This window comes from Lottia gigantea, assembly GCF_000327385.1.
Source record: "Lottia gigantea unplaced genomic scaffold LOTGIsca_6, whole genome shotgun sequence".
NCBI classification, from domain to species: Eukaryota; Metazoa; Mollusca; class Gastropoda; family Lottiidae; genus Lottia; species Lottia gigantea.
In genome coordinates, this window is record NW_008710049.1 from 1,617,017 (window position 1) to 1,630,250 (window position 13,234).

The window sequence follows — 13,234 nt, forward strand, 5'->3', positions numbered from 1 at the left end:
CTAGGATAAATGTGACACACTTTGGACACGCGCCTGCTATGTCTTATTTTTTACTATTTACACATCTTCATCAACCTTTTTTTTTACTTACGTAAAGATTCCTCGACAGTTGGAAATCGAAAATAAGAGTAGGCTAATGTCGCTCTCCTGACAAAATTTCCCTCATTGCACACTGCATGGCGTTTGCCCATCCTCAGTAGCCCATACAGGTGCAGAAAAGTAGGACGTACAATTTTATTTTATTTCATTTTTTTTCTACGGATTTCTTATACAAACGTATGATGCTAAATTTCATAGCAACACTAACAGGGCCTTTTGGGATGTATGCTAATTTGGTGTAAACAAAATGGTGGAATTTCTACTTTCGTTTCATTGCAAGAAATTCAATTTATATTAACACGGTCTTGTCTGAACCAGACAAAATCCACTACAAATTACTCAGTGTCGACTAATATGTCACTGAAAGAAACAATTATATCAAAAAGGCTGACATTTCATGAATTTTTAGAGATTTTTTTGCCACCTGGATGGCGAATAGTCAAATTAATGGACGTGCACTATTCGCCACCCGGGTGGCGAATATCCACGGCCCTAAAAGAAAAGTCAAAGTTCATGCTAGTCAGGGAATTCCTGTCTCAAACAGAAGAAGGGGCTAAGGAAACCATAGTTAGATCACATTCGAGTGGATCATGTTATTTTCTTTGTCATCTTTTCAGTTTGCTACAGACCTGCTGCAAGGAGAAGTTGAATATCTGGACTCAGCTTTTGGTTTTATAAGATAAGACTAGAGTCAAACAAAGTCACAGTAGAAAGTTGGCTAGGCTTAGGCCCAGTGACCTAGGCTAGGTTTAACTTTATATAGAACATGTCAAATGAAGCGCAATAAGCCATGGCACTATCTCCAGTGGGCATTCATCCAGTACTATACCTTGAAATTTTGACAAGGGCATTGAAAACTTGAAATTAGTCCAATAAAAAAAAGATTCATTGGCCTCCATCTTTAATTCCATGTGAAAGTCACGTGATGTATGACCTATTTTATGACGTTATGTCACATGACGTCTAGACGACATGTGAATGAAAATTGGGCCACAAATATGATTCACATTGCACAAATGAAAACAAAGTGTTTTGAGCTTGGTTCTCTTCTACAGCACTCCAAATCCAACCACTAATATTCCCATAGTGACCCTCATACATTTCTTGTACTGCAAAAGTGCTAATCATGGTGGTGGTGTAAGAAATGTCATTTTCTAATTTGCCACAAAATTTGAGGAATGGGACAATGAATATTATTTTTGCGGCCAAAGCTAAGACTGGCAGCAGAAAGTTCTGTTTCTGTGGGGAAACCTTGTTGTACCCGTGTCCCTGTACGGATACTCTCCAGTTGATCACAAAAGATTTTTGCTTTATTCTTCTTGTTTTCTTTAGTATAACCAAAATATGATCTTGAAAAAAAATACTTTGTGTAAATAATATCGTTTTTTTGGCAAGTTTTTCATGGCTCAAAGATAGTGTTATATTGATGATGGTTCTAATTAAACTGAGATGGCTCACCACATAATGCAGCTAGGACACAGAATCATTAATGCTCCATTACTGCACATATAAACCCATTTGCATTGAACATCATATTGGCATTCATTGTATACGCCATCAGAAATATGACCAGAAAATTGTTCAGTATTTGAAACAAGAATACTGGAGCAACATTCCAAAAGTGGCCATTGAAAAGCACTATAAAATGCTGGAGGAGGGGGTCAAAAATGAGAGATGTCTTTCTGAGGCAAGGCCTGAAAGGCTGAAGAATCTCAAGGCCACTGGTCATAGGGGAGGGCCATGGTCCAAAACTTCTGTCTAAATACACCACTGGTCAAGCAATTTTTTCATACAGCTAAATTTGACAGAACAAAGAAGTTTTTTTTATTAGTAATTTATCAAATAAGGCATAATTTAGTTTTCACAATTTATCACAAGCACAATACAAATATGATTGACCAGTCCCATTCAATTTCAGTAGAGTTGTCATCCAGCCAATACATCCATAGTCAAAATTAGCAAAAATTCAGTTTTATAGAATTATTAACCAGTCTGTTCTGTAGGTCTCATAATAACATCATTGATCTGAAATTATGAATAATTTTTATAAAATAGCCATAAGGGTAGGTTGAATTGATAAAGTTATTTCTCTTTACCTAATTTCATATTTCTCAAATATCTGAGCTACAATTGAATGTAATTACTAAATATAATTTTTGATAGATAGACAGATTTAACAATTGCTGTTAATAGTTTTATTAAGACAAACAAATATAGCCATCTTCAATTATACAGGCAATAATGTTTTTGTTAAATTGTAGGATAACTGGATGTCTGATCTTAATTCTGAAAAAAGCTACGAATGAATAAGAAGTATAAGTTAGGAAAGCAATCATGTAGACAAATTGGTGTTTTGTTAAAAGATCTCTAGCTACATACCTCTACATGTGGTGGTGATTGTAAAATAAATACTACAGTATCAGCTATATCTTTTGGAACCATACACTGAAACACAGTAGAATATTAGGTGAGGATTTAATTATATACCTTTTGAAGGAACTTGTAACAAAACTAGACCATCCTTTGGCCATGACCAACTCACACAGTAAAAATAGACTACAATGATGTGGGCTATTCTTCCTTAAAATATAACTGGATAGTAACATAAACAGGGATCAAGTAAAATAAATAGCTCAAAATAGTGTTTGTGCTTCATACAAAGTTTGCCCTGCTCTCTGAACAAAAACAAGAAGTGAGCCCTGAGATATTTACTAACTGAATGAGACTTTACACTGTTATTGTCAACCTGACTACAAATTCTTCTCATATCCAGGCTGAGTTAAAAGTTCCACAGTTATAAAACAAAAGACTGACAATAGAGTGAACGCTTTTTTATAGTTTTTAAACTATTATCAAGTATTTAAAATTACCTTACCTTAATACTAGAATAAAATTTTTGGGCCTTTTCTTGACTTTGATTCATTCTTTCTGAAAACTCAGTCTCTACCACTCCAGGACTAATTCCCTGTAATATGAATACAGGGTGTAGATGTTTAATTTGGCCTAGGGCATCTCATATGATAATATAAAATATGCACCTCTTCTTATTGAAGCAGGAAAATCTATACCATACAATGCACAACCAGTCCATATGAAAACTTAAAACAAGTTGGCATAACATTTACAACCTATCATTTCAACTGACAGTATGCTAATTAGTCATCTTGCATATTGTGTACATGAGTGTAGTGTCCAATGCTGTGAACACCTGTGGTTGTACATGTATATAAGAGTTATGTCCCTTAGTTTAAGATGCCAATAATCAAGATGTCCTATGTTTGAATAATGTTTCATTTTAATCATGATATTGAAATATTAGAACAGAACCTAAAGAAAACATATTGTTACTCAAAGTTTCCGGCTGTGCGATCTTCAGACAAATGACCTATTTTCAGCGGGTGTCCCTAGTGAAGTTGGACGAGTAGAACTTATTATCATGTCTACACTTCGAGACGAGTTTGGAACGCTTGTTATGTGTTCAGGCAGAATACAATTTGTACTCACTGTGACTCTGATATGAGAGTTTAATTCTCGTAATTCTTGTCTTGTACCTTCTACTAAAGCTGTTACAGCAAATTTAGATACACTGTAGAAATGTACTGAACTTCTTGCCAATACTCTGTGACCAGAGATACTGAAATAGCAAAGATTCCAAAAATAAATGAAATTATCAAAGATACAAATTCTTGAAGAATTAAGTATTTGGCCACTATCAATAAATTAAAGATGGCATTAAAGTTAGATTGTAATGTAATTAAATAAGATGTAACAGTTCTTCTCAAAAAAAAAAATCTAAATTTTAAACAGTAACTTAAATCAACCAACTGCCGTCAATGCTTTCCAATTATGTGCCTCATCTTAGTATTCTAATGACACTTGCTTACACCTATCAGTACTTTCTATTTAAACACCAATTCAGTATCCATAGGCCTACCTATTAATAAATATAAGTTGACCATCATCTATTCCTCTTTCTTTCATTGATTGATAACTTTCTCTATTCACTATAGCACAGGCTAGCACGTTAACCTGGAATTACAAAATAACAACACACTATAGCACATGCTAGCACATTTACCTGGAATAACAAAATAACAACTTACTATAGCACATGCTAGCACATTTACCTACAGTAAAAAAAATAACAACTCACTGTAGCACATTAACCTGGAATTACAAAATAACAACTCACTATAGCACCGCTAGCACATTAACCTGGAATTACAAAATAACAACTCATCATAGCACCACTAGCACATTAACCTGGAATTACAAAATAACAACTCACTATATCATCTATTTCTTTCATTAATTGATAACTTTCTCTATTCACTATAGCACAGACTAGCACGTTAACCTGGAATAACAAATAACAACTCACTATAGCACATGCTAACACACCTGGAATTACAATATAAAAACTCACTATGGCACAGGCTAGCACATTAACCTGTAATAACAATATAAAAACTTCCTATACCATGTACTACTGATACATATACCAGAATAACAAAATTACAACTCACTATATCACATGCTAGAAAAACTAACTGTAGCACATTAACCTGAGATAACAAAATAACAAATACTTGCACATTAACCTGGAAAAGGAAAATAGAAACTACTATAGCTATAACGCTTACCTGGAATAACAATTCACGATAACACAAGCTAGCACATTAACCTAGATTAACAAAATAACAATTCACAATAGCATATGCTAGTATGTTAAACTGGAATTACAAAACAGAAATTCATTTTAAAGAGACAGGTGCGCCATTATGGGGGGTTGATTCAAGTCTTGAATACATGTAAATAGTCTTCAGAAGTACTAGACATGTGCGAAAATCGCATAATTCCTTCAATAAAATCTCGAACTAGGAATTTTACTCACTATTTCTATATGTCTTTTCTATACATTACAGAGTATCTTAAAATGACGAATTGTCATTTTAACATTCTAACTTGGATAATTCCGGACACACAAGGTTAAAATTTCGACAGTGAGCTGTGAACACTATTACTGATTAGTTTAGCTTAAAAATTCCTATTTCTGAGACTTTAGTATGATTGGTAAAATAGAATGTCCAACCTGTCCCTTTAAAGTAATGTGATTTTTGCATATCAAGACATATCAAATTTTATAAATAATGATCTATTTTGAAAAGACCCGCCCTATGAGTTTTAGTAATGTTAAGAACACCTGATACCCCAATTTTATATTAAAAAATTGTTCTGTTATCAGTAATAATAAGTCGTTTATCATTCATAAGTCAAATGGACCTGGTATCAGCAACTCTTGTGCATGGTGTCTTTTTGGGCTATATTATTCAGCACAACCCTCAGTACAAGTTCCAGTTCTGTGAAAACCATGAATAAAAGACACATAAAGAGTGAATTACAGAACTTACATTAAGAATATTGGCCCAATCCTCTGTTTTTCCTGATAATAATGGTGCATTATGGGCGAGTCCAGCGTTATTAATACAAACATCTACACCACCTAAATTACTATCACTCTTTATTTCTTTAAACATCTTTAATATTTCTTCTTCTTTAGTTAAATCACATTTTATAGGATAGACTGAACCTTTCTCAGCCTTTAAATCTTCTTTAATTTTCTGAAAAAAGATAAAGTTTAAGTTATCTACTTCCATAGAAAGTTTAATGTTTAAAAGTAGAATTTGGCACTGACACAATCAACAGCCATTTTACCTTCAACCTTCTATACTTTTAATTAACCATTTTAAAGCAAATTCAGTTTGATCAAGTTGATACATAGAAGTATATCGTATATTTCAAAATTATTTTCAGTTATAATTTGCACAGTTTTTGATAATAAAAATTATTTTACTGCTAGAAATATTTAGCTTACATAAATAGATTCCACATTTCTGGCACAACCAACAACTTTCATACCATGGCGGACTAAAGTTCGCAGTAGTTCAGCACCTATACCAGCTGAAGCACCAGTCACTAAAGCCACTTTACCAACCCATCTCTCCATTGTGTTCAACTTTCCTCAAGTGTCACTATACTAAACCTGTATGTTTAAAAGAGTATATCAATGTAAATAATGCTGAATAATAAAAATCCAAAGTTCAGACAATCTTGAATTTCATATCATACACACTGATATTTGAACAAATTCAGTGTCAAATTTTAACAATTGTTTTCTGATAACTGAATCCAAATGCCTCATCAAATTTAATGTCCAACTATATGTAATTGTTGAATCTCAATAAAGACTTGAGTACAACATATAGCCTATTTATCTTCATGATTATGCAAGTCATTCAAATATAAAGGAAAGTATCTAAACCCATGAGTCAGCATAATTATTCAAATAGCCATATTTTATATAGATAATAAAATAATAAGATAGTGGACCACAGCCATATACGCCCACCACGGCATGCAGATGGTAAATATTCAAGATTTTGGGGCAAGGGCAATAACTCTGCTTCTAACGGTCGAAAATAGCTCAAATTCCAACTTGATCTTCGTTTTATAAATATGTATACACATACCAAATTTCATTTTCATTTCGACGGATGGACAGGGGTGCCGACAATATACGTCCACATAGAGAGATGTGGGTGTATAAAAATGTGACCCCCAAAACAATATAAAAGTAAAGGGAAAAATGCGCAGTACAGATTGTATTCTATTTTTAACAATCATGTACATTAAATGACAACTTCAGAGCCATAACTTCATAAATTGAAAATGGAAATTGAGGCAAATGCCTCATGGGGAATTTGACCAAAAAATAACTGTTCAAAAAAACTAAAACATTAACAAGATAGGATGTCTATGAAAAAGGTGGTTCGAGTTTGAAGACCCCTCTATCGTCAAAAATTTTGTTTGCTTCATAGAAAAGAGACCCTAGTTATGGACCTAGACTTTTCAGCTTTGACTTGATAAGTTAAGAGAATATGATGAGACCTGGCTTACCTCAAGATAGAGACAATCTACAACTGACTGAGAAAGACTCAAGATAAAACAACATCTGATACTGTTTAAACAACACAAATACGGGTCAATAGGTCAAAATTTAAATTGTCTTTATGACATGATAAAAATATATCACATATTATTGATTTAATATATCTACTTCGTGGGACAGATTCGCCATTTTCAGGGGTCTTGAATATATGTAAAAAATACTAGAAATGTACAAAAATCACATCATTCCTTCAAAAATACCTAAAACTAGGAAATTCACTTTTTATTTCTGTACAAGTCGTCATTTTAACATTCAATTGCGGATAATTCTGGACAAAACATGGATTTAAACACCTAGTGCCATCCTACATCTTGGTTTGTCAACAATATAAATGCAACATTGCTACGATTAAGTATTTTACAAACTTTCATGGGGACTGATGAATTTAATCTATTACAACTGGACTGGAGACTGTGCTTTTGAAATGTTGAAAAGGGGAAAGGGAGATGGAGAAATGCCATCATTGTCTGTTGTCAGAATGTGGTCAAGGTATGAAGGTGTTTCGCCATGGCACATACTAAATAGGTGACACAGAATTTGAGTTATCTTCATGGTTGTAGAGTTTCATCTATTAATATTGTATGTATAAAGCAATTCGTAAAAAATATAAGATCACTCAGAAAAAACATTTTATTATAAAATTGATTAATCAAACATATCTTTCACAAATTTACAAAAATGTACATAAAGTCCATAAATTTTGGCTACAATATGCCAATATGTCTTCTTTGGTTGTAAAAATTACAAATTTCAAGTAATAGATTACATTTTAGAAAGATACAAGCATTAATTAGACACAAATATTCAAGTTTTCATCTCTGTTCTATTGAGATAAGATATTGCTTCTCTTTATAAGTATCATTAATAACGCCAGACTTCAATATATTTTTATATCTTAACAGTAGAATTTAACTGAGTTGTTGAGTGGGTCTCATCAAAATATCATTAATCTGAAACAAATAATCAAAATATTTAAATATCAATGAATGAGCAAAAGTAAACAAAATTATAATCTCACAAGATCACTTAAAAATATTTCAAAATATACAAGTAGTACTGGATACATCAAATTCCTCTGATTGTACTGTCTTCTGCCATTAAAGTCCATTTAGCAGTATATTAGCTAGCAATGTGAGACCTACCTCAACATGCTGTGGTAACTGTAATATAAACAATACTGTATCACTAATATCACTAACATCCATACACTGTCAAATAGAAACCAGAATGCATGAGTTTAAAAAGACAATTTACTCCTTTTCAGCTTTATAGCAAGACTGGATTTAGATTTAATTCTGAAAAGCACTTACAGATATCTGATATTTAGATGGATTAGAAGACAACTTTATCCCATCAACAACCTTACGACAACTCATCCCAGATATCATATATATATGTAATCAAAACCTTATAACATATAATGGGTCACATCCATGGACACAATAAATAGACAATGATATTATCCTTTGTCATTAATATTCTGTGACTGTTTTAAAAGGTAATGCTAATAACTTTGAACAAACCTTATATGAATTAAAATATGAATCCCCTTTAGATTTATCTTTAAACATCTTTTCTGCAAAATTTGTGACAATGTTACCAGGACTGACACCCTACAAAAATAATAATATCAATTCAAAATGATTTATACTGCCAAATTACCAATAAATTTCCATCTTATAGAAGATAAGTTATATAAACAAAAGACTATCGAATAAAAGAGATATTACTCAAACTTACTGTGACTCTGATATGAGAGTTTAATTCTCGTAATTCTTGTCTTGTACCTTCTACTAAAGCTGTTACAGCATATTTTGATACACAATAAAAATGGTTTGGAGATTCAAAGGCTACTCTATGGCCTGACATACTGAAATGAAAAAAAATGTGGACAATTGTCAATGTAATTTATCAAAATAATGATAAACGTTACTTAGTCTGTTCTGTAGATGTTGAATAGCATGTCATGTCTTTGTCCTAACATAGAGTTTTTTTTAAAAGTTAACAAAATTATAATACATACCTATTAATAAATATAATATGACCATCATCTATTCCTCTTTCTTTCATTGATTGATAACTTTCTCTATTCACTATAGCACAGGCTAGCACATTTACCTGGAATAACAAAATAACAACACACTATAGCACATGCTAGCACATTTACCTAAAGTAAAAAAATTAACTCACTATAGCACATTTACATATGATAACAATTAACTATAGCACATGTTAGCAAGTTAAGGTAGAGCAACAATTAATTATAGAACAAGCTAGCACATTAACTGGTAATAAGAAAATAACAACTCACTATAGCACAAAGTTAAACTATCAGTAAAGGAAAAATCTTACATCTAATATTTCTTTCCAAGCTTGAGTACTTCCAGATAATAATGGTGCATTGTGGGAGAGTCCGGCGTTATTGATACAAACATCTACACCACCTAAATTACTATCACTCTTTATTTCTTTAAACATCTTTAATATTTCTTCTTCTTTAGTTAAATCACATTTTATAGGATAGACTGAACCTTTCTCAGCCTTTAAATCTTCTTTTAACTTCTACAAGAGAAACAGTTGCATGTATAAAAATTGCATGAAAACTTTAGAACCCATTGACTTCATTAGAGTCAGAACAATTTTGAAAAAAAAGTGACAACAAATTTTGCATTTTTTAGTCTAGAAACTTCAAGTTAAGACAAATATCCATAGACTTCATCTTCCAGTTAATATTCATAAAACCATGGTGACAATACAGCCAAACTTTTCTAGGTGGGTTACTATATTGAAAGTTTTCTAGGCTATTTTGACCAAAGGTGCAGGAAGATCAATTGCAAACAGTTCTACCTTGAGCAAATCATTTAAACTGTAAGTGTTTCTTTTAGAACTACAGGGTCTTGTAGAATGTTAACACCTTTGAAATTCAAATATCAGGCAAAAGAATTTCAATTTACCTGCAATTTGTCCAGACTTCTAGCACAGGCCACCACCTTCATGCCATGTCCTACAAGAGCCTTCACAATAGCTGCACCGATTCCTTCTGAGGCACCTGTCACAAGAGCCACTCTTCCACTCCATCTCTCCATTTTAAAATTCTTATGGAATTCAGTTATTGTCGTTGATTGTATAAAAATATTAATATGTGTGCATCGGTTCTAGGGATCCCAGACCAAAAAAATTCATGTACCGGTATTGTAAAATATTGTGTGGTTATATGTAACTATCAAATATCACAGCCTTATCTCTACTTCAGTTCAAGCAGGTCATGTAGTTATATATTATTACAAGTATTCTAGAGTTACTTTATACTGATATCTCATGTTTTATTCAGGTCAAATTTAATAAACTCTATATCTTTTACTTTTAGTGTTAGGTTATGGTTACTGATTTTCTAGCTCCCACAAGAAGAAAGAAAGAAAGAAAGAAAGGAAGCAATCCACAGACTTCGTCTTAAGGAGAGAACTTGTAGACAGAAGTCTTAGCTTATATAGGCCTACTTCAATTAATAATTGGAAAAGTTGCAGACTAACCAATCTTATTGCATAAAGTGATCATAAAGGGCAAATACCTTGGTAATTCTGTTTTTTTTGCAAAAATGTATTCAAATCAGCTGCCAAAACATACAACTCAAAATGTTCGAGATTTCTAGGATGGAAGGGAGGCAATCCACATTTCAAAATTTCAGACAAAATATAATTTTTTGGATTCCAGAAACAAAGACATGCCAGCTGATTTGTTTTGTTTGGTCAGGCAAAAATTTATCTGATTGTCGCCCGCAAAGCAGATCATACTTACTCTTTTCTAAACACATGAAAGTACTTCTCTTTGGAGGAGTCCACAAATATACAAATTTTACTCTCGATTGGACGAGATTTTGAAGTGAAGATATGTAAAATTCAAACATTTTAATAAGATAAAAAAAATATAAATAAGAAAAAGTAGAAACAAAACTTATTTCTCTTACTGAGAAAATTAAAGACATCAATTAGCAGATTTTGGTGTTTAGACAATATAGAATAAGTTCCAACAAAATGACTGTAACACACAATACATGTGCTATAATCTTAAGATAAGACTATGATATCATCTATGATATGTACCAGTACCTAGAATTGTCACAGACATGGATTTCACTTTAAGTTCATTCATCTAATCAAATGTGCGACTCATACACTCTTGTTTATTTATAATAAATTAATGTAAACAGCTTGGAAAATTCTAAATATTTTCCATTAGTTATCTTTGCAAGGAAGTCTATGATGCATCAATTGTAATAAATGTAATAATGCATATCTTAATTTCATGTTAGTATTATTATTCAATATCTATTGAAAAAACATTATGCTATAACACAAAAGTTGAAGACTGGGTTATAATAATAATAATATAAGGAATAAGAAAGGAGTATATCACAGAATTCAACACATCACATATAGTATTATCAATATCAACTACATACAATATATCATTTTCACGTAACACAAATTGTACCAAGGCTTCATTTTCCAAATACATATGTAACATTCGAAATTCACACAGAACAACTTCATCTTTCAGAGTCAAATAATACAATACATTAATCTCCTAATTCCTACCAAATGATATATCATTTTCAGCCGTTTTTTTGCAAAATATTCAATTCTGTCTGACCCATTACAATGACCCTCTTTACAATCCCTTTTATCAGCCATATAAGCATCTTACAGCCACTTACAAGCATTATTACACAGATAAATACACAAACACTTACAACACATTCTCACAAATTCAAGTGCAAGAGCTTAAGCTTAAGCTGAAAGGGATAATATTGGCATAGGTATTTGGTTATATAACATAGGAAGACAATCACATAAATAAAGCAAAATATGGAAATAACTATTGTGCCCAACACTTTTCAATAAAAGTTCATTCTAATCAATTTAAAGTCATGACAATGGCTTGTTCTAACATGAATTCAGGTCATGTTTATTGTTAACATAAATTATGGAAATTATTCTATCAGCTTTTCAAATCCTACGATGAATCAAATCACACCCAAATTACATCTGATAAACAAAAGCATTCACATACACTATTAATAAGCAAGAATATCATTACTTTAATATAGACCAAACAATTGAAATTGACAGTAATATGCAGCAATTTTTGTAAACCCACCCTTATAACTCTATCTGATACTCTAGCAGCAAGATAGTAATGTGATCATAATAAAATGGCCTGGAACAAAGTCATACCTATACTTCATAATCATATACCAGTTAAATAACTTGAATTACAGACTTTATGATGCTTGATTTGTTAACAGAATCTGTCAAAAATCGTGTCAAAATTGTGTCCAAACTATTGACAATCTAATGTGCAATGATTATATACTGCACGTTAACTTCAACAAAGCAAGATAAAAATACTCTTTAGCATTACAAGTTATATTTTTAAACAAGGTATCACATAGTTTAGTGGTTTTGGTAACATAAAATTAGGATTCCACCAAGTTATAGCTGTGGTAAAAAACACATTAGCTTGACAAAATGCAGTCAACATCATTCGGTCAAATCCGGTTAATCAGAAATATTATAAATATATTAAGTAATAACATCTCACTGCTGTCAAAACTTACATAAAAACATACCTGAAGTATTTCTTGAATTTTTGCAAACACCAACATTTCACCTATTCATAACATGAACACTTTCCCTAGATTGATCTTTAGCATTCAATCTCAAAAGTAGTTTGGGTGGTAATATTTGTTTTGTCAGTTTGGAACAAAAGTCAAATTTAAATGAATCTTTGTGTTATAGATATTACTAAGAATCATACATACTCCATCACATGACTAGCCATTTCAATTTTCATCCAGCTAAGCTTGATTAGATTCACTCTCTCGTAAGTAATTCAATTTTCATTCTTACGTCAAATTGTCTTATTTTGATTTTGATTGATAAAATGACTTATATTGATGATTATTAATTTTCAAATGCAGATAAAGTTCTCTCTAAATGCAGATTAAGCAAGTTGAAGAGGTCACAATGCCAAGGCTTTGAGGTACCAGACAAAATGCTTACATAACAAATGTCCATTTAAGGAGCACTTATTCCACCAACATGTTTGAAGCGTCTTAAAGCAGAA

The 13,234-nt window shown here is 31.9% G+C and overlaps 1 protein-coding gene across 1 annotated transcript; it reads right to left on the reverse strand.

Annotated features, from left to right (window-relative positions):
* Positions 1 to 1,917: 1,917 nt before the first annotated feature.
* Positions 1,918 to 10,194, reverse strand: LOTGIDRAFT_205793 (hypothetical protein; the record flags this gene model as incomplete). The annotated part of the gene is made up of 7 exons (XM_009063836.1): positions 1,918 to 2,124; positions 2,479 to 2,544; positions 2,975 to 3,064; positions 3,604 to 3,733; positions 4,034 to 4,128; positions 5,511 to 5,720; positions 10,063 to 10,194. 7 exons carry the CDS (start codon positions 10,192 to 10,194, stop codon positions 2,083 to 2,085), a joined length of 765 nt encoding a protein of 254 aa, XP_009062084.1. The 3' UTR covers positions 1,918 to 2,082.
* Positions 10,195 to 13,234: the final 3,040 nt, after the last annotated feature.